Source organism: Necator americanus, chromosome I (assembly GCF_031761385.1).
Source record: "Necator americanus strain Aroian chromosome I, whole genome shotgun sequence".
In the NCBI taxonomy this organism is placed as follows: Eukaryota; Metazoa; Nematoda; class Chromadorea; order Rhabditida; family Ancylostomatidae; genus Necator; species Necator americanus.
The window spans coordinates 3,026,747-3,049,922 of NC_087371.1; the positions used below are offsets into that span (position 1 = coordinate 3,026,747).

At 39.3% G+C, this 23,176-nt stretch overlaps 1 protein-coding gene across 4 annotated transcripts; it reads left to right on the forward strand.

Annotated features, from left to right (window-relative positions):
• Nucleotides 1-485: 485 nt before the first annotated feature.
• Nucleotides 486-22,606, forward strand: RB195_004318 (uncharacterized protein; the record flags this gene model as incomplete). 4 transcript variants are annotated; one of them, XM_064182105.1, is made up of 13 exons in its annotated part: nucleotides 486-749; nucleotides 808-875; nucleotides 933-1,004; nucleotides 1,074-1,145; nucleotides 3,226-3,340; nucleotides 5,624-5,758; nucleotides 19,098-19,191; nucleotides 21,170-21,319; nucleotides 21,419-21,500; nucleotides 21,720-21,912; nucleotides 22,003-22,179; nucleotides 22,316-22,489; nucleotides 22,553-22,606. In XM_064182105.1, the coding sequence occupies 13 exons, from the start codon at nucleotides 486-488 to the stop codon at nucleotides 22,604-22,606; spliced, it is 1,650 nt and encodes a 549-aa protein (XP_064033372.1). The 4 variants fall into 4 exon arrangements, with proteins under 4 accessions (XP_064033372.1, XP_064033373.1, XP_064033374.1 ...); XM_064182108.1 differs by lacking the exons at nucleotides 486-749; nucleotides 808-875; nucleotides 933-1,004; ... (1 more) ...; nucleotides 3,226-3,340; nucleotides 5,624-5,758 and adding an exon at nucleotides 11,182-11,301; XM_064182106.1 differs by lacking the exons at nucleotides 19,098-19,191; nucleotides 21,170-21,319; nucleotides 21,419-21,500; ... (2 more) ...; nucleotides 22,316-22,489; nucleotides 22,553-22,606 and adding an exon at nucleotides 5,759-5,880 and having other exon boundaries at nucleotides 5,624-5,687.
• Nucleotides 22,607-23,176: the final 570 nt, after the last annotated feature.

Here is a 23,176-nt window from a genome sequence, read left to right on the forward strand (position 1 = left end):
GAAATACGGAAAATATATGCTTCAAATCCTCCCTCAGAAATATAATAGAATAAATACTATACTAATAAAAAATAAAATATACGTTCATCGACTTTTTCCTCATAATATTTTTTCGAATCGTTGCGTGCGGCTTCTGGATCTCCAACTGTAAGCATTTTATCCTTTGGTTTTGCCGTGATTGAACGGTACATTTGCCATCCTAGTATTATTTTCCGTCCAATTTTTTTTTTAAATTTTGCTTTTTAGAAATTTTGGAAACAGTATGTGAGCTGTAGGCCAAGGCTAAAATTTGTAGTTTAACGAATGAGGATTGAGAAGCCGTATTCCTGAATTTTACTAGTATTTTTGGAGTATTTCAGAGATTTTCTAGAGAAAAAACAGTTCCCCAATCTCTAGTAGGCATTTTTCCTTGTCGAAATCTTAGCGGGGCACTCAGATCGATTCATGGATCTCTATCCATACGTGCGATCGATCTGTCAGCTTTGATGGCATTGCGGGGCATCGAAGCGTCGTTTTCACTTCTCACCTCTCTCGCCTCGTCTATCGATTCAAATATTCAATGTACTATGACGGTGAAATTGTGTGTTTTCACATTTTATACTGTGGGCGGTTTGCGATGTGCCGGTGTTAATCCGAACGGTATCCGGTGCGGCGGATCTGTTACGTTCACACGTTACGCTACTACGTTCCTTCTCTACCGTGCAGCGCTTCTTCGTCAGCGAAAGAAGCGCTCGCTAGCTGTGTTCAGCGTCAGTCTGGAAGACGCCGGATCCCGTTGATTTCCCGTCTGACTCGTGATTCTTGCAGAAAGCGATGGGCGGGAGTGCCAGCCGTCCACTTCGCTGTGCGCACGGATGCTGGACGTTGAAATCACAGTAAGTATGCGATTCTGTGCGAATTGTGTTAGTTGTCCTATTTTCCTGTTCATTTAGTGATGCCGACGATGATGTCTACAAGGCGAAGAAAGCCGGTAAATTGCCAAGATCAAAGATTAAAAAAATACAGTAAGTTTATGACGAGAACGAGAATTTCTTACTTGGTAATTATTTATATGAGTTCGTGTTACACTTCAGTACAGATGGATGTGATGTAGTCACAGAAACTGATAAGGTGGTAATTACGTCAAACGACTGTTCTTCTGACACGTAAGTAGATGTCAATGAAATTGTCAACTTCTTATTTTCTGCCAGAAACTGGAAACCAGAAAAAAAACGCATGAGATATTAATGTTCAGTGAAGTTCAAATAAATTTCCTACGAATCACGGCCTGTCTTGGAACTACGTAAGCTGTTCTAAGTTCACTGTGGGACCTTCGCCAACCCGAACTCGATGAGGCAATGAGAGGGTCCCACCACCGCATCATATAGAGCTTTCCCTGGGATTTCTCCGCTATCCATAGAATATGATGATGTGTCTGAATAGGAAAATTCTCCTTTTCATAATAGATTCCATTTTTTTTCACTTAGGAAGGGAAACGAAGGAGTTGAAAAAGTCAGGATTTTTTGTATGATTTCGCTTAGGCTGATCTTTTTCCGGGAGAAAAAAAATCGATTATTCTATCCTTAAAGAAAAATACTATTATCGTTCTCGCAAAGATTGTTCGGGAAGGAAGAGATGAATAATATTTGAACAAAATTTCAAAAATATTTAGGAATTTGTGGGGAAATTTGCTGTATGAATCGTTCCAAATTTTCTTTTTTTCTGTCTTTTTTTTTTCCGGAAATATTCCTGGTTGCTTGGCTCCACTTCTATTTTCCCTATTATTTTTTTTGCGGAACACTACTTTTTCTGTGCTTTAGGACCTGCGTTTCTTTGTTTTTCCTTACTTTTTGCTTTTTTTTCTTGTCTTTTTTCTAAAAGTTGAACTTCATATTGTTGAAGGATCAGTTATTTTAAAATAACTATGCTTATGTGAGAATTTTGGAAATTTCGTGTGAACATGTGATAATAAAAATAAACATGATACTTTCACTTTGAAAAAAAATCTTCAGTCTACTATTCGAGATCATTTATTAATTGTTTTTCCCGTACAAAACACATGTTGTGAAACTTTTTACACAACGAAACACCAGTTTACGCTTTGCAGGAAATTCAAAACCCTAAAAAATTGCCGCTCGTGTGCTGAAATTAGTTCCTACGAACGTGAGAAAAGACGAAAATTTCCATCTCTACGTCCGTAAATCAATTTTCTCGTGCAATAGCGCTCCATTGGTTTTTGAATGCAGGAAAACAATATGTCGATCACATCACAATGTTAAAATCATTTTTCATTTTTATTACAGCACTTCACGTGTGAACGATCAGCCATTATTATCCCCGAAAAATTTCCATATGATTGCAGATTTTTCCCAGCAGAAAACGGTGGCAACGAGATAAAAGGAGCGGAAAAGTTCCGCGAATCCTAAGTTTTCCGTTGGTAAAAGCTGAGGATCAGAAAGGAAGGTCATGTCTAAAGTCATTTATCCAACTGAATAGATGGAATCCGGCAGACAAATGGCCCTGGATCGGATATTCTGCCAACAAATGGAAATTTATACGCGGATAAATGCAGCATACAGCGGAAATACATATCCACTCTTTCTAATATTGGAAATATTTTTCCGGCGAATGACTGTACATGGGTCCCACAATAATTTGTTCGTTCAGACAAACAAAAAATAAAAATAAATCAAATAAATAAGAAGAATAGAAGATAATAAAAAAAGAATAGAGAATCAACAAAATAATAACAGAGATGCATAAAAAGGCAGCAATCACATCATTTCCATCATATTTATCCTTCCAAGGACAAATACACTGTGATATGGGTCCCAGAGGGGTTCTTCACGAAACTTTCATGAATTTCTCAAAATTTAGAATGACCCTTATCTTACTGTGGGTCATCTCACGGTTCCTCCTGGGACCGGGTCCTCCGCTAGGGCGCGGCTTCACCTATTCCAACATACTTTTTTGAGGATTTCACATTTTTCCAGTTTTTCAAGGGTTTTTGATCTATTTTTCCTAGGTGTTGAGGATTTTTCTTAGTCGTACTCACAAAACTCATAAAATAAGACATTTTTAAATGGAAATTTTATTTTTCTTCATATTATCACATGTTCCCAACGACAAATTTCCAAATTCTCCGTGGATCTGCGGCCGTAAATTCATGTGCTTTCGAAAAAAAAAAAACGAGGGAAGGAAAATTGTATTCAGACAGAATGGAATTAATGATTACATTATTTTAAGGCTGTCCCGTCAGGAATTGCACGCTTTCCAATGGGAAGAGATTCCGACGCCGAGCGTTTGCGATCGAGAGATGCCGATCATCGAAGGACCACCATCACAAGAAAAGCTTATTCAGGTAAACAAAATTACATGGATTTAGAAAAAAAACTGCCTACTTAGAAATTGTTTAAAATTATTTGAGTTATTTAGGGTACTTATTAAAAAGTAGTTTTTTTTCAACCTTTTAAAGGATTTGCCTCTGAAATTCATCGGGTAAAGAACCGTTCTTACTGTAAAATTGTACCCTCGCAATACAAAATCCATAAATGATAGATTTTATTACGTCAAACTTCAAGAAAATATCAGCTCACTAGGATTTTGTTATGTTTTTTCTTCCTAATCATTTTTTTTGTTCTTCCTGGCCTAGTAAAATAATATTCCTCATATATTCGGAAATCTTTTCTTTCCAGGAGAAAAAAACCATTTTCTCCGTGAAGATGGCGAATTTTATTCCGTTTACCTGTTACTGTGGGGAAAACTTGCTTCTGAACATTATATATTGGTGTTACGGTATTGAGGATACTGTATTAATTACACAATATTTAGACAACTAGCAAAACTACATATGTGTACATTAGTATGATTGCAGCCAAAATTCTTCTATGGGAAGCTTGAGGGGATCGTTTATACCTTTTTTCAACTTCATAATCTGAATTTATGTCGAAAGAAAAATATTTACTCTGTTTTCACTTCCCTAAAATATTCCATTGATCTGTGGATAATTCCCAGAAAAATCAAAATATTTACACATGTGCGCCAAAACAACTACGCATCTACAATGCGTTTGTGGAATCTGTCGTTAATATAATCTCTTTTACTAAATAAACTGAAATAATGAAAAAAAAAATAAATAAATAAGTAATGACAACAACAAAATCAATTGAATGAGTGAGTACGTATCTTTCACCTCTTTTTTAACTTTTCTCCTCTACCATTTTCTTCCCTTCTTTTCTCCACTTTTCTCATCGTATATTTCCATATTCGGCTTTTTTCCGCCATGATGAATTGTGCACCGAACTTGCTAACATATCTTCAAAAAAACGGATTCCGGTATTGCGGTCTCGTTCGTTTTTTATTTCATTTTTTTTTTCGTTCAACTGGAGCGCCAATTCCTGGACTTTCACTCTTCGCTGGAACTTCTCGAAGTTGTAAATCTATCAGATTAATTTCCTTTGTATATTTTTTTTCGAATTTAGTGAAGAGTGAAATTTTTGGAGAAAAAAAAACTCTGCAGGAATGGGAGGAATGGATACAGTAATTATTGATTGATGCGATTTTTCACTAAAAAAATGAGTGCATCTAATAAGTTAGGATATTAAATAACAATCCAGATTTAACAATGTATTTTTAGCTCAAAATTTTCTTAAGAAGAGAATATTTGAAAAATACCTAATAATTGAAAGAATTATATAGAATTTTTGATTTAGAATATCTAAAAGAAATTTTCGTTGGTCCAGCTGGGAATACATTTTCTCCAAATTACATACTGCTCAGGGTTTGGGCAAATGGGACCTTGTCTTCTTCCACGTATCCTCGCAAATTGCATTCCTTAAAGTTAGAAGACCAGTAAATATCTGGGAATTACTCCCGTCGACGGTGTACAGCTGCTGTAACGTACAGTCGAACAGAACGACCTGACTGCTGAATTGCGTAGATGGTTGGGGTGCCGGTGGGACCCTTCTTGGTACCTCCAGGGTTGCGATCGAACGAACGAACTGGTTGTCCTGCTTCGAGTGCAGCCACTTCGGCAACAGACGGTCAAATTACCAGTGGGGTCGTCTTGACCAGACCATAGACGTTATTCCGATCAAAACGACCTGACTTGCAATCAGTCCGTTTGTCTTGAATGGATAGTGAGATTTCTAGGATACTGTAAAGTGGTCTAGTATATATCACTCGGTCAACAAACACAGATATCCATTCGCCTAAATCAAGAAAAAAAAACCTAATAATACAAATATTTGCAAGATTGATCACCAACCCAGGTAACGCAAGAGACAACAGTTTCCCGCAGTCGAATGCGCTCACCCGGATGGCCGCGACGCGACTGCCGCAGCGCACGAAGACGCGTCGCGGTCACTCGGCTGAACACATTCTGCGCCGACTGTATATGAGACCACGTACTAAGTGCAAATCGATTGAAATACTCGAAATATCACCAAGGTTTGTCCTAATTACAGCAGTTCGGCTCTCGACGGCTGTCTGTTTACTGTGGTTTTCCAGGAAAAAAAAAACTAAGTTCTTTTATTTTTTGCGCGTCCGAAATATTTCCATCTACTGCGCACATTTTGCTTTTCTCTTTTTTTTTTCTTTTCCTTTTTTTCTTTAAAGACTCCTGTCGACTACTCCCTTTTTCCAGATAATCAACTGTTTTCCGTTTCCAACACCACGTTCAACGCCTCATACCACCCCCATGGTCATATGTAAGCATTCATACATTGATGGAGATCCGGAACAACAAACTTTTGGCGACGCTTTTGAGAAACTCGTACAGGTATGCTCGAATTCCATTGGAATAGCGTCCAGACTGCTGTATTTCACGTTTCCACGTTCGCCAGGGAAACCACCTACGTACCCTGTCAAACAAAAAGCAACCAACAACTGCGGCAATCGTAATGTTTTAATTCTAAAAATACAATATAAGTAAATTATACACCCTTCAATTGGTCCCACAACGATTATATCTAAACGAAACCATCACCACCCAACGTGCCCAGAAATATGTAGATCTTCTAGGCGAAGCGAAAGCATAAACGCACACGTCGCTACGCCAGCACATAAAAGTTGGGAATGAAACTGTATTATTTTTTCCCCGTGGTAATTTCGACCACCTTTATGTGATTTTTACCTGCGAGATTTTTTCGTCTGCAGCATTTTTTCATCTTAAAAATTGTTACGATAACTAAAAAAAAGTGGTCCCTGTCATCACAAATCATGATTTACAGTGATTAGCAATATTTATTAGTAATCGCGCATGTATCTACATACCAATTACAGTAAATTACAGTACATTTCGGATTTAAAAAAGCCCGGAGGTCAAAATTAACCCAATATTTCAAAGTGAGTGTCAAGCCCAGCTCATATTCTCCGGACAAACTAAATTCTATCCCCAAAATCGGATTATTTCACTTTTCCAACGCTATTGTCGAAGAAATCATACTGTACATACACGACAGACGTTTCGGGGGGACAATATGTACGTAACTACACAATACCCGTACAATTACACGATCAGTGCGCATAATATTTGCTTGTCTGCACCTAGTCAATAGAGGAAATCATATTTGTAAACACAAAAACCGATTTTTTGATGGATATGCCTCTTCACTTCGCCAAAAAATGCTGCAGAATTCATTGTTTCTTTTTTTTTCCTTTGAAATGTCAAATATTGGATTTCTTTGTTGAAAATAGTAGGAAATAGCACCATTTTCCAAAATTACAACACATTTATGCTGAGAAAAATTCCAATTAAATTTTCAATCAAATCAAATTTCAATCAAATCAGATTTAACCATTCAAGGATTTTCTGGAAGGAAGAATCCACGAAAATTATCCCCCTATAATACAGATTTTCAATGGTTAATTTCTCGTGACGTCCACCCACTCCAAATGAATCATTGAACCGGTCCTCGGGGGCTTGTTTCTCGCGTTTCACATCCACGAAACTGCTTACGTCATTTTGCGGGTCGCGTTACGTAAGCTACGGTTTTTTTTGCATTGTTTTTGTATTAAAACCGCGTGCAAATTCGTTCTTACGGTGTGAAGACGTGACGCGAGGGAAGAGGGGAATAAAATTAGAAATGACATCGCCTTCATGTTTCTCCAACAGTTCATCATGATTCATGAGCAGATATGTTTTGATCGTTGCGAGTGATACGAAGACATACGGAAAAAAATGTCATTCTGGAAGAATTGACTGGATCGGTGGTGGCAGCGGCGTGTGTCCGCAGAGTCCTCCGCGCTTCCTGCACCGGACGAACGCAACGCGTTCGCCGCAAATTTGTCCGCGAGTGATCGCACTCTGAGTCTCTGACTGTCTTACACACTCTTCCTATCTCTTCTCTTCATCGCTCTCTCTCAAACATTCTTCTCCACCTCACTCTGTCTCTCTCTTTCATCCCAGAACATATCGGACCCGTTGCCTAGTTCCCCTTCCACCTCAACTCGGGTTCGTCCGCGTGGGGAACATACGAATCCGTTGCTCGCTGCACTATTTTACGATAATTTAACAGTAAACAAAATAAATAAAAATGTTTACCAAGTAGAACTAGTAAATAAATCGTTACTTCAAAAATACACTCATTTTATCATCTCATCTATATTTTATTTACATTTCACTTTGTTTTTCTTCACATTTTATGTCATTTCTTAAAAATCTATTTTTGGGTCCTTCCAGTAGTTGTGCTAGCATTTTGTGCACATTCCTCATTTCCTAGATAGATCAAAGATCACGTTGCTATCCTGGGAATTAAATTCCTCCTAAAACCCATGAAATAACGAGGGAAATCTCCTCGTTCGTTCGTTGTCCAGTAAGTGGTAGATCGTTATTACCGTGATTTACGGGCGATTAGATTTAACGATTCTATATTCCTCATCTCTACCTCACTCTCTCCCTCGCTCCCTCTCACAATCGAAATCTAAATCAAGATAATTTCAATATTCGAAAATGTGAACGATTGTTCTCACGATATTCCAAGAACTTCTTTTTCTCACATTTCTTGTTCTTATCTTTCTTGTATCTTTTTATGATTTTAGAACCTGAAACAGGTTTTGAAAGGGGGGGAGGGGGTCCGTATTGTCACGTGCTTCGCCTATGAGAAGTTATTCAAATTTAATTTCAGTTTAAAGTTACGAGCGATCGAAAGAGCAATCTCCAGTAGATACTGTACATATTCTTAACGCTTGAGAACTAGGCAAAAATTGTCATTATGTGAAATTTCTTACTATATATGGAACATACCTGTATAGCACAACTAAATAGATCTAACCCTTTAGAAACATGATTATTCAGGGAATTTATTTTAGTGCGTGATGTTCCTAACTGAAAAGAGAATTTCCTACTGATAAATTGATTAGAAAACGATGTAGAACTGTACCGTTAGCGTAAGCGGCTGCGCTCGAAGCGGTGCGGTGGAGCGTAGCGGTTGGAATCAAGGTGGACCATCGCTGATTACAGCGAGGAATAGTGTCAGCAAAGGTCTCCCCTCGACCGTAACCACTAAGATCCATACATACTCCATACTCATCCAGAACGCAGGAGATATGAGGAGAATGAGTCAGATTTACCTGACCTACCTGATTTACCTGGTACTACACTACTACCAACTCCTCTCTTTTTTTCTTTTTCTTTTTCTTATAATATTCATATCTTCTTGAGAAGAATTTTAACCTGGTGATGTCTTCAAAATAAAGTTTGAAGGCATGCTTACGCGCTTTCAAGACGTTATGATATTTTCATAAAATCAGTGGCCGAAAAACATAAAATTTAGGGCCCGTACCAATTACTAGAATATCGATGATTAACTGAAGGTATTTTTTCGATTAAAAAAAATATTAAAAATTCCGTTCTTTCTCTTTACTAAACTATGTAACCTCCTTTGAAAATCCTAAACCTCCTTTAAATCAAAGAAAACATCATGAAAGCTTGAAAAACACAGTTCCATGAGTTATAAAGTCTGGATAGGACCTCCTTAGGCTTAACAACCACGCAAAGCAAACGAAGTGGTTGATTTTGATCGCTGATCTTGATTTTTAGGATTTGTCCGTAATAAATTCCAGTTCTATCCTCATATCTGTCGTTGTTCGATGACAAATTTTAGCTCTAAACACAAGAAATGAAAAAATGATAGAAATTATTGTTATTTAAATTTCATTATTTATTGTTTTAATTGTTATTTATGATAGAAATAAGGAGGAGAATATTTTATTCGACACCTATTAGAATTAACGATTTTTCCCCGCACCGCCGCCGTCGCCGCCGTTTCCCCGATCGTCAGCACGCGACCTGTTCTCCATGCATGCGATAACCATTCATAACTACTACTGATATGAAAACGGCGTCACGCGGCCGCATTATTCCTGGATTGCCAGGCGAATCGATCGAGCGGAATCGGAAGTTGGAGCATGTTAGTAGCCGTGTAGCTCGTCGTATGACGCTCGATGACGTCCCTGCTTATGTCCTTATGCTTTTTTTTTGCACTATCCCGTTGTAAGAATAGATATTTAGTAATATTTTCTAAAAAAAAAACTAAAATTATCAAAATTCACAATTTTGTTCAGCAATAGTAGTTGATAAACATACTTCTTTTAAATAAATTAAAATCAAACAAAACTAATATAAATGGTACTAAAATACTAAAATATTTTTAAATAAGTTTAAATTAATAGAATAAATCCACATTTTTGCCTTTTTTCCCCTTTGTTTCTATTTGTTTTTCTTAAGCTAAGAATTATTGAAGTTTTCGACTACAGAAATGGATCCCTTACAGTAATCGTTAACCTCAGTTTCAGTTCATTGTTCTGGCTACAAGAAATCCTAGAGTGCTACCTTGAAACTCGTCCTAGTATCTTTTGTGAATTAGATCCGCATAGACGAGTCAGGAAGAAAATTCACAAAGAGAAGAAAAATTTGACAGAAAAAAAGAGACGAAGAGAGCGCAAAGAACGGCGAGGAATCAATGCTTCAATGTTAGAGCAGGTTTTATAGTTAGAGCGCACTTAGCCCACTGAAGACTTTCGTCCATTCAAAAGTCATTCTTCACTCAAGTACCGGATCCAATCCTAAAGGATTTAATAAACATAAATTTAAGAAAAAATGTGATATCTCTGTAGAAGAGTCTCTATCAAATTTTCACTCGTTCCCTTTAGAAGAGCATGTCCGCCATGGACAATAGTGATAGTTTTTCCACAGATTTTTTTGAAGCAAGGTCCACGTATTTTTCCTCCTTTCCAAGTTCAAAATCACGAGCTGAGCGCGTTATTTCTGTAGATCGTACGGGAAATACGGATTTTTTTTTTGGAAAAATTCTTAATAGGCCTTTCTTCTTTGATGGAGTTTGCATCTGTTTAGTCACTAATCCTTTCTATCCGCTCCTCGGTCCATTTAGCACCAGCTACCGCTGAATAAATTTGAGGAGGAGAGCTGAGGTGATACGGGTTGACGGTAAGGATTTATTCAGCGGTAGCTGAATCCCGTACCACCTCAGCTCTCCTCCTCAAATGGAACCAAGGAGTAATTCATAAAAACTACTGGTCACAAACTGCGCATGGTTTGCAGTGGGCGGGGCAAGTTGCAATTGGCGCACAGTTGTTCCAATTCATCTTAAGCCTACTCTTCTCGAAAATAATGAATGTTTTAACGCTTATTCAAGTAATTATTGAAAAATTGTTCCAGTAATGTCAGAAATAACTGCGTTTGCGACAAATTATTCAACTAGCGCAATCCACAGCACAAAATCTTTTCATTTCTGTGTGAAATATGTGTATGGGAATTTGATTGCGGCGGAAGTACGTCACAAAAAAGTATCAGTTGTCCAAACATCATACATTAGCTGCCGTGTTCATTTTATATGCCAGATCATTTTATTTGCACAAAGAACTACATATTTCCATCAATTAAGGATCTATTTTGGTTATATTACAGACAAAAAAGAACGAGTTTCTCCGGCCTGGCTCTCTTCTTTCTCCTATTTCTCCGCTATTTCATTCCCCGTTTGGTTTGTTGTTTACCCTCCTGTGCTGTGGAGGCGGGGCCGGCCACCAATCTGGCGAACACCACACCATCGCCGAGAACATTCAGTTAGTTGCTAACTGTCACACTACTGACTGCTTCACGTCATTCACCGTAATCCATACCGTACCGTAATCGCGACCTCCTCTCGTATCGGTACTATTCCTAACTAAAATATCATTCCTAATATGTCCACATACGTCCTACGCGAACTGAAACATCAACCCTCCTATCCAGGAGAACAGGAAATCAAATCGTCATTAAATCGACGGCATACGCTCGGCCAACATCGTCATTCCCACGAACATGTGAGTCCCGTATATTTGCGTAATCCTTGGCACGCATAGTAATCGATATTGCTATTGTTTTTTTTTTCGTTCTCTTTTGCGAAATGTTTGCATTTGATCCGATTCTTCCTGATTAAACAGTGCAACCGTCGAAGCACTATCATTCTTTTTTTTCGCGCAAATACAAACGCTTTTTTCCGAAGAATTTCGCAGCGATTCCCCCGTTTTTTTCGCATTTTTCCCCGTTTCGTTTTTTTTTCCTCGCGCGAGCAGATGCACACACTTTTTTTGAGGCATATTACAGCGGTTTTTTCTTGTACACAATTATTTTGAAAAAAAAAACAACTGTGTAATGTAAATAATTCGTACATCTTATTCGTTTTCTGTATTTTTAATTTTTGAGGAAAAATCCCCTTAGCTGATCTTTTTCTTGGTACGGCTTCCTGGAGTGGCAAATTGGCCCATAAAGCATGTAATTGAGGAGGTGGGAACTTTTAATCTCTCTCTCGGAATCATCGAAAAATTTTGTGTTCTCGTCCGCTTATCACTGCGAGGCCAATGATTTATCGAAGCAGTTTTATGGGACGCTAGACGTTACCAGTTTACCAGTTTTTCATAGTCAAAAAAAAGAAGAAGAGCAGTAAGAAGTCTCCATTTGGGAGTGGTTGGATTTTCTGAAGTGATTTTGTTTTTCTCCTCAAAAATCAGTAATTCACACTCTGCTTTCCGTTGTTCTGCGGAAGGAAATCCCAAGAATTTCACAGCGTCACTCATTTGTCCCCGTGCTGTCGTCACTTGTGAGGATAAAGTTACAGGAATAACTGTGGATTTCTGATTCCTGTACTGTACTTAGCGCGGTTGTCTGTGGGCACAAACCTCTACGACAGCACAGAAGTAGCGGGAGAGGAGAAACCAATGGATGTTACCGTTTCCCAGTGAATGGTCCGTCTCTCCATCGCTTTCCGCTATTGATTTTTTTTCGAGAATTTCTCCTCAGTCGTCGTCGACTTCCTTTGTGCTGCTTCCGGTATGACTAACGGAGGGTTCTACCAACTCACTTAGTCATAGTGCAAATCTAGCCGCTAGAAGCCGCTCCTACACTTTTCTATTCAAGCCATGGATACGTTATTCTCGCCTTCCCGCTAATTTACAACCAATAGGCGGCTGTCGCTTTTTTTCTTTCTTAAAAATTCAATTTTTATGACATAATATTTTATAGATATTGATGAAAATATTGATGAAACCAGAGAAAACATCCAATCAAATCAATAGGTATATCAATAAATAGAAGAGTGAAAACAAGCCAAAAAAGCTGTTTTTTTTTTTGTGAACAAAAAAGTTCAACTGGTTCTATTTTGAAAATTTTCAACATTTTCCATCAAACTCATGGAAAACACAATTCCTATGAAACTAATAGTTAACACTCAATAGGTTGTTATCGCTTTTTTTTCCTTGAGCATCCAATTTTTATGTGAACAAATAAAATTACTAGTCAGAAATCGTTTTCAGCTCTTAGCTATTCTCATCTGGTGCTAGTTTTTTCTTCATTTTTCTTTTGGAGGGGTGGAGGAAAAGGAAACCTTGGTGTTCTTAGTAACTTGCGCTCAGTTTTAATGGCTGCTTAGTAATTCCCTTCGCTACGGTTCTCGTTTCGTTGACCGCTATTTTTATTCAGTTAAAGTACGATAAGGTAGTACAACAGGACATTGCATGGACTCAACATGTACTTTCATAACTGACGTCCCTATCAGTGCGTACTTTAGTGGTCTATCATAGGCTTATTTTTAGTTACTCCCGTTAAAACGACCTGAGTTGTAGTGCAATTGCGTAAGAGACGACGCTTGTGATAGGCTCTTCGCCAGCTCCAATAGGATGCAGTGGGTCCCACAGTGCGACTTTGAGCACGGTTGATTACGCAATTGCACTACAATTTGCGTCGTTTGGCCCGATTCTAGTCGGATAGTTTGCGGTACAAGCCAGCACGGTTATAGATTTCTGTTTATGAGTAATATTCCCGGGAAATTGAACCCACAAGGGATTTATCCACGCTTTTTTTAGCGTACAGTAAGTGTTGGGATTGCTCGGAATACTCGAAAAATATTTATAAATCGACTAGTGCTTAATTTGTGTAGTGAAACATCTAACGTAGTTGATTCTGTGGGGTATCACAACCATAAATCACAAAAATTTTCAAATTTTTTCGAATTTTGGAAGGAATCCTCACTGTGCTCTCCCCCGATGGTAAAATCCGCAAAGATCTTTAGTATGGAGATAGACCGTTAGTGACCCTAATGCACTCGTCTTTACCGTTCATTTTTGTATCCTGGACAGTAGTCCGGAACGTTTCTAGCGCTTCGTTTCCACTATGACCTCGATTTCGTACACACGTAAATCTTGAACCGTTAACCTTGAACACAGTAAACTAACTGACAAACAAACAGACGTGAACTCTCACTATGTTCCCCAATTACTTAATGTTTATTCTGGATCTATTCATTGTCCGTAGTTCCGTAACGCAATCAGTAACGAAGGAACATCAGAGACAGATGGAAATCCGCAGAAATCTTGATGTAGGGGAAATACGCTCATAATCACAATGCATTCGTTCTTTCCGTTGATTTTTGGTTCCTGGACAGTTATCCAGAACGCTTCTGCGGCTTCACGTACCACGTAGATAGAATTCGTACGAAAAAGTTGCCTCTTCTTGCACTTCGGGGATTTTTGTTGCGTATTTTGCGGTGAGTTCCGAGATGGGAGGAAAGTTTTCATTTCATGACTTCATCTACAGATGCTCCTTCACTCAAACGTAACACCCATCACAGTGCCGTGCCCCTCATATAATCTTATTTAGTTATCCTATTTATTTGTTTTATTTATCTCTTATTATTATATTACTATATTTATTTATCGTATTTGTTTAATTCTCATTTTTTTTCTACGCATTTTTAATTGCTTGTAAAAGTTATACAATGCGAATCAACGCCACTACCACTTCCCTTCCATGCCAAATTTTATTTCTAAACGATAGCTGTTCATATCGAAAAAACTAAAAACCAATCCTGACTGCTGCTCAAGCAAATTGATAAAAAAAGCTAAATATTTATAAACGTTCGGAAAATATCCCATTATTCCAAGAAAATTTTAAAATTATAGGGAGTTAGGATCGAAATATTCTATGTAATATCAGATATTCACAGTAGCGTTGTGAAAACAGTTCAAGCGTCATCATTGAATGACATTTCCGATAGCAACCATTGTTTTTTTTTTCTTTAGAAAAAGTCCAGCATTTTTTAGAAGATTTATTGTTCGTGTTTGCGTCAATACTGTATCTAATCAAATGTGTTACACCATCGATATTGCCCCTCTATTGACGCAATTATCGTTAAATTCTGCAAAATTTTGTGTCTTTCATAAGTGCATAGCCAGTACGTCTGTCTAACTAGAGAGCATATCCAAAAATTTATCCCGCTACGTTGGCGATGAAATGGAAAGGGATCGCAACTGAATAGGAACTTTTAGTACATGTGCACTAATCTTGAGGAATAGACATCGAATACAAAGATAGACTGCCCTATTTTATGCTGACAAGATTATCGTGGAGAACGAGACGGGAGAAAATGAGTGCCCGTCAAACAGAGAAGCCGCGTCGCGCCACGGCAGACGCGTCACGGTCACACGGCTGAACGCATTTGGATCCAACTGTGAATGGACCGTATTCTAACCAAAAAAAGTTTCCTTTTTCTTTTATTTTTAGTATACTTGCCCGAAACACGTTTACCACACACCTGAGCTGGCAGCTGGATGTGAAAAGTAATCTCAAGTTAATTAAATCAATAACTAAGCACTAATCAATAACTAAGCAACGGTGAAACGCGGTGCGTAGCGCTTTACGTTACTTCAAGACCTGGAAGTGAAGCATTATCATTTCTTGGGAGTTGTATAAGATCCTCGAATGCGACTAATCTACTCATCAATTTTTTTGTTTTCTCATGGATGGCGCGCCATGCGGAACTTGCTTATTTGGATTTCGCAAACTTTCCTAACTATCGATCGATTTAGCGATTTAAATCTATGTCAATCTTAGTGTGTTGGTGTGGATTAAATTTAGAACATCTGCTCGGTAAACAATGACTCTCAGAGACAGAAATCGATGATCTCTGGAACAGTATGAGCTTGAATGTCCATGAATCTAACGTTTTGGATTTTAAGCTAAATTTTCTGCATTTACACAACTCTTCACGAAATTTTCAAACAAAGTACCTACAAATTCATGTATTAAAAGTCCGGAATTTTTATTTCTTGTTGTTTTTTTTTACTAGTTTACTCAGTACTAAACCACTAGTTAGATGGAGCTTGAGCTTTTTCTTTGTAGTTTCCTTTTTTCTATCTTTTATCATCCTTTGTGTTTCTGTTTTTGTTTACTGGCACTAAAACATACATAATCCGGTTGGTTCGCCTTAAGCTTCCCAAGAATGTGACGCATAGCTTAATTCTTGATATTGTCATCATTTATCAGTGACACTAGGAGCCAGGAGAGCAAACGTTGATAGAGCAGAAACACCTACACGAACTAGGACTAGAAACATGTTTTTACAGTACGCCAACGATGAAGGCGGTTTTCGTAGCGGGACGTAGTCATTTCTGGAATAGTTCTCATCTCTCACACGAAACACATCAGTAGACAGGTTTTTCCATACATGTTTGTTTTTCCGAAACATCATGTACATCAACAACAAAGTCAAGAGTCACTTTCTAGTTTATAGTTCTGCTTAGAATATCAGGATATCCAAACATGAATCAGGAAGCTTCGCTATGGATTCCACATGTGCAATACATTAAAATGATCCTCAGTGACTTTCGTGGAACAAAAGATGAACCGCACCGCAGCCGCACGCATGGCCGAAGTGCAAAGACATAAGTTTTGGCGGGAACTATGAACTGATAATTTTTCCTTAACTATACGAGTGCACGAGAAGTGAAGCCTCTCACAGCACTGATGATTCGATTGGTCTGGAAACCACATCATGGAGGTTTTAGCAAATTTCACAGAAGTTTACAACGTGTACATAGTGAGAGTTTTAAATTTAAGCACTGGTTACTGGAATAGGTGCCTTTTTGAAGGAAAAAAAGCAGATCTTCAATGAAAAGAAGGATCCATCATCCCAAGCACATGCGTCTATACTCGACCACTTCAGATTGTTCCACATCCGCACCGCCCCGCCTCGTGCGTGCGCTAGCCACCAGAGCACACGCTAACTTTATAGTGGGGACGGCATTTTTTAGGATCATAGAACAGATGACAAAAGGTGAAGTCCAAGGTTCAAAATTCACTTGACAACAATCTCGTTGTCTGGGAAATATCCCGTTGAATGTTATATTTTTACTTCGGGTCCCACTCTTCGATCCACATATAATTTTAGTGCGCACATTTTTGTAAACAAATTCGTAACAATATAGATCTGTAGGACACATGAAAATGTACAAAGGACTTTCTCCGGAACCGGTTTGTTAATGATTCAGGCTTGAATTTCACATTCGCTGAATGTAAAGGAATGATATCATAGTCATACAGTTCATATGATCTGATGTTCTCCTGATCCATGTGACCCTATTAGTACTATCTACTATTAACGTGACTGTTTACTGCGCAAATCTCTTCGCCAAACATTGAAATTTATGGGTAGAGTCTAGTTTGGGGGAGGAGGGGCGACAATCAAATACGCACTTATTTCTGGAAGTGATTAACAAAGTCAATCGAGGCCTTAAAAGCTAATAAATTAGGGGGTCTTGAAGATGCAGCTTAAAGCTGCTAAGAGAAAAAAGTTAGAGCTTCCAGAAATAGAAGCGCCGTTGAGTGCTCCTCTCCTCCTTTTTTCCCAAACCTTCTACTACTATTCTATTGATGCTCTGGATTTTATTGCTAGTCAAATGATTATCGCGAAGGTCATCTACACTCCAGGTCGTGGTTTTCGTCCCGTAACCCGCTGCGTTACGACCATCAGCGCTTACAGCTAACGCGGGCGGTGCTAACTTGCCCCCATCACTGAGTTTATTCCACATAAGTTTTTTAGGAATTAACATCCTACAATACCCTTAATGATAAAAAAAACACCCTCCGATTAGGATAAGTATTTATAATCTATCATAATCTATAAGTAATTTGAGGAAGTATTTTAGCTATAAGTGCCCCTTTAGGATCTATGAGATACTCCTGGGTTGACAAGCCCTTGATTATTTCGCCAACACGTGCGGGTTCCACTTCCCTTGGGTCCTGACACGATTTTGTAACTTGTCAATACTGTATTTAAAGCAAAAGCCAAGATCATCAACACCTTTTATTGCTTATTTTGCATATTTTACATTTGAAGCAGCGCTAAGCTTGTATCAGGACTTTGTGCACTACCATTCGCACCATGTCCGTCAAAACAGGCAAAATTGTCTACAAAATTATGTTCCGTACATCGTATTGTCGCATATTCCGGCATAAAATTCATCAAAATTCCTGGATCTGATCGAAACTGTGGGGGGTGAGTGGGGGAACTCAACGCTGCTCTAATTAAATTGTACTTTTGAGCTCAAAACTATTAGGTAATAAGAGTTGAAGCATTAGTAGTTCCAGCTCTACCGGATAGATGCCATAGTCGGAGCCGGCGCTCTGACCCCCTTCACCTTTGAACGAAATTGGGGAAGGGACCCCTTCACTTTTGTTACGGTTCCCGAAAGGACCCCGTTCACTTCAGTTGCACCCCAATGGCTAAACCCCCTTCACCTGAGGGGGGTCCGGCTTCTCCCTATCGCACCTATGCTCTATTCTCCTTTTTTCTCTTAGTAGCTTTCGTCTCCAGGTCATAGATCCTCTATGACTAATGTTTATTTATTGTTTATTGTTTGTGTTTTATTGTTATTTATTTCTTGTTACTTTTTATGTTCATTTATTGTTTATTTTATTGTTTATTGATGAACTACCTATCGCGTTCTCGAATGCGAAGGACATTTGACGGTCAGGAACGATCTTTGCGCTCTCGGAACGTTTTTTTTTTGCGCGCCGAAGTACAAAATTGATTAGAGCGCCGTTGAATACCCTCTCTCCCCCTGTAATCTTTGCACCAGCAAATGTTTCATTGTCAGCCAATGCATGTGCTAAGGAAGGTGAATAAAGTTGAAAGTTAAGGAAGAATATCTAATCAAACTGGCCGCCGATAGTAAAGAAATCAATTTTCCAACCATTCACGACGTTACGGGTTCTGGATTATACGAAAGATTGTGCGTATCGATCAGAAAGCATTGATTCCGCTGTATATTGTTATGAAATATCGCGTCAATGGAATCGTGTGAAGATTTTTGGACGAGACACTATCAGTTAGTCGTTCTTCTTATGAATCTCTCTTAGAAGATGTTCGTTTTGCTCATCTTTCTATAGACAATATGCACAATAATCTTAAAATAGGCTTCTAGTCGATTTGAAATTCAAATGGATATGGAGGGGAATAGCGGGAGAATTCGTTCCGATTCCCCATTGCTAGACATACATAGCAGCAAAGATTGTTATATGACTCAAACCAACCTCTCCACCCAAAATCATTTATTCGATCATAAAAGGTTTGTTCGATAACCCACTGGAGATTTCTCCCCCGGAAGTTCAGGGACGGTTGCGTACGTAGGCCCGTACAACATATAACCTGCGTGGTATCCTCAAATTGCGTCAAATTTTCCCTCCGCCGTTTCCCGCACGCACGCTCCTCCGTTCCCACTCGTACAGCAGTCGAAACGTATGCAAACAATGAGTTCGCCTCAGCCAGCAATCGAGTTGTTTTTAGGTGTCTGTGGAAACAATGGCCATTACCGCTCTTCCGATGGACGTATGGCTGAAAGAACGCATGAAAAAATGGGTACAACTGTCCGGACACGAAGGTATAAATATTCATAGTTCACTTTGTTGGCTGTGTTTTTATTGCATTTGTTATTACATTATTTACATACATATGTGCAGTTTTGCACTAATTTGACATCACAATAGAGATCCGCTTGACATTCGTGTTAGGACCCACCCTATGTCTTCTGTGGGAAGAAATTTCTCCCTAATAAGCCTTGTTGTGACTTCAAATTTTATGATCGTCAAATTAAATCCACGTGTAGCACTGGATCAGGTAGCTTTCGCGCCAATGTATGGCAATTATTGTCACTAATCCAACAATTTTACTTTGCTTATTCCACTGAAAGAATAATAGCGTGTCGTCTCCTAATCACTAGCTCTTTACTTCTTTTCTTTTTTCTTTTTTTTTTGGACATTCACCCCTGGTTGGTAACAAACATACAGATTGGTGGTTGTTGATAAAGTCTATCCATCCGTCAATCTCACAGCTTTCTTTTTTAATCTATCTCTCTTGTTTCCGATCCGAGCCACTTCACTTTTTTTGTCTTTTGAGCAAGCGAAGGTCCTACATCGATCGCAACCACGACTGTGCCACTTAGAGCGTAGCCAGCCACCCACGTAATTGCACCAGATTTCAGTCACGTCGTTTTGATTTATAGTAGGGTCAAAACGACGTGAAGCAGGGTGCAATGGAGGATAACAGTTAGGATCGAGGCAGGACCCTTCCTAGCACCATTCTTCGTTGTAGTACGCGATGATCTCACGATGATCCCAACCAATTTCTCTAAATGCAGCATACCAAGAAATTGAGGCTCCTCAAACCCACGAAATTTACGAATAGTTAAGGGAGTAGTCGATGTGGGTGCGTGATCACGCTCATTTCCCCACTAATTTGCACAGAAACAGCGTGGGAAATAGCTTTGTTGCACCGCGTCCCTCCTACGAGGCACATAATAACATGCCACTTCTGCGAGAGCAGGCACACGCGCAGCCTCTATGGGCGGGCAATCAATGGGTTGTTGCGCTGTCCCTCCTGCTAGCTAGGAGAAAGCGGCGCATACGCCTGTGGTGGCACGTCACTAGGCGTCTCGTAGAAGGATTCGCGGTAACAAGGCAGTTTCCCGCGCCGTTTTTCCGGATAATTAGGGGGAGTTGAGCGTGATACCGCTCATTCTCGTGAACTAAACAAATCTGAACATCATCAGCGGGTAAAATGTTGCTTGGAGGTGAGGGGAGGGGACACTCAGTAGCGCCCTTATTTCTCGAAGTAAATTATTAAACCAGTTGGTGCCCTAAGGCCTATGCATTAGTCTTAGAGCATCCATGACATGTAAGCTAAAGTTGCTAAGAGAAAGGAGTCTAGTAGGGTCAAAACAACATGGAACACGGTGCAATTGCTTATGCGGCTTCTCTGGAGGTGGTGCGGAGTAGCGCAGCGATTAGGACCGTACTGGAACCATTGCTGGGACCATACATCGCTGCAGTTTGCGACGGTCCCACCTCCGTCCCAACTGCTGCCTCCACCGCTCTGTTTCGAGCGCGTACGCAAATGTGCACTCGTGATTTATGTCGTTTTGATCCGACCATATCGTAGAGTCAGAACGACATATAGCATGTTGCATTTGGCCGAGTGGAGCGCAGCGGTTAGGATCGTGGTGAAGCCCTTGGTGACACCATTCCGCGCTGTAATTCGCAATGGTCCCACCTCGATTCCGCTCGCTAAGCCCACCGCGCCGCTTCGAACGCAACCGCTTACGCAACTACACCGTGCTTCATGTCGCTTTTACCCGACTATATATCAACTTCCCTTTAAATTAAGCCTTTAAATTCGTCTTTGCGTACATGTCACTTATTTTTTTCCTCCAGAAATGCAAATGTGCCTCTAGAACAGAAAATACCAAGCAGCTACTCTGCCCAGATGTTTCTGTCATGGAATTAACGGATTATCCTAATTTACAGCTACATTGTAGCTACAATTTTCTTTGTTCCAACATAAATTTTTACATAGTTGTTTAGGTAGTATTGTTCCTGCGTCCACTTGTACTTTGTACAAGAAGCAAGCTGGGAATTGTAGTGAAGCGAGAGCCTACGAGGTTATTTCGAGGGATCCGTCTCTCACCGGCTTCACTCCCCGCTATATCAGGCAGCTTCAGAAGAATGATGAATGTTAGTTTACTTGCCTACTTCAACTACTTTGTTCCTTCATTTTTTATGTTATTTATTTTTTTTATTTTCTTATGTTTCCTTCAATGCTCTTCTTTCAAGGCTTCATCGAAATTGAAGATTTGTTGCAACAATTCGCAGATCCAACAAAGACTAGTATAATGGACATCAAGGTTGGCACGAGGTACGCAAAAAATTATTTCTGCAAACTTAACCTAGCTATCCGCTTTACTATTCGGCATCATATTTGATACTTGAAAAAATTAACAAAATCTTAGTCGCTGAAATTCAGTGGTCCAGTTGTTGTAACAATAAAAATTACAAACAACCATCGTTCGTTTACCGTTCACTCTAAAAAAGTGGTCCGGTCCCTGCAAATGAATGAAATCGTTCTTGTTTATAGGACTTTCCTTGAGTCTGAGGTTTCAAATACGAAACGAAGAAAAGATCTGTACGAAAAGATGACAGCCATCGATCCCAACGAGCCGACGCCGGAAGAACGAGCGTGCGGCGAAATCACGAAACTTCGTTATATGCAGTTTCGTGAACGAGAAAGCAGCTCTGCCGAATTAGGCTTCCGAATCGAAGCCGCTAAGGTGAAACTTTCAAGATATTAGCCATATAGTACTTTATACACAAAGAGATTCTCTCTGCGTTTAGCCCTACTTCATCCTAATCGTTTGCAGATGCCTGGGGGTTCCCTACAAAAGAACTTCAAAAAAGTACGCACCTATAGTGATGTTACTGTCGCGTTGATCGACTTTTTTGGTACGGATCGTGAAAGAATTAGGAGCAGATTGTTGGCGCGATTGAAAGCGATGAGAAGTGCCATTGAGAGGAGTCGATTTTTCGCAACTCATGAGGTACGACCTTCTAAATTCACTTCGTTTTGGTTCCCGATACAAAACATGAGGAACGCCCCTTTTTTGAACAGTTTTCATGTGTTGACTTCGAGCTTAATAGAAGTATCGTATGACTTTCTTCATCAACTCAATTAAGGTTGTCGGCAGTTCTATCTTAATCGTACACGACAGTGAAAAGGTGAACTGCTGGATGATTGACTTTGCAAAGTCGTCACCGGTAGAACCGCCAAAAGTTATGGACCATCGCACAACTTGGATTCCTGGCAATTCTGAAGACGGATATCTCACTGGCATCGACAACCTCGTAAAGGTAGACCCAAGAGAAAGCTGGTAATTTCATGATAAGTCGTTTTAAATTATTCTTATTTTGAAGATTCTCGAAGAGATGCCGCCTGTGGAAGTCCGGCCAGTCGAGGAATTGAGGTGACGTCATGGTCACGGTTTCGGAGCTGCTTTGAGTCTCTGTTAGGAAAGTTGCATATCGTTCATCCGATACACAGTTTTATGATCTCATTACTTTTCCGTATTATTACTTCTCTTGATTCAGTATCTATGTAAAATATGAATTTCGTGCCTGACAAAGTTTCGTTCGGGAGATAACAACGACACATTGTGTATCTTTTCTATCTCCGATATTTCTTGTTAGGCATCACATAATACAGTACCTCAGTGCCAGATCACTTGTCTTATGAATGCCGCTTTGTTCTGTGGTAGCATAATATGTGGTTCATTCAAGGTCCTTAATGCATATTTTGCCTTGTTCTATTTCTCTGGGTATTCTGACCGTTGTGGCTTAGCCGATTATTTTTGTGATTGAAGATTCAGGCAGAGTTGCTCAAATTCTTATTAGTACAAGCACTAAATGGTGCGATTTAGGATTTATGTTGCATTATGTTATCTACAATTCTTCAGAACTTTGTAGAAATTTTGAATCCCTCTAATCTGTGATGTATAGTTGTAACGCAATTTAATCAGAAGAGATAAACTTTGAAAGTAG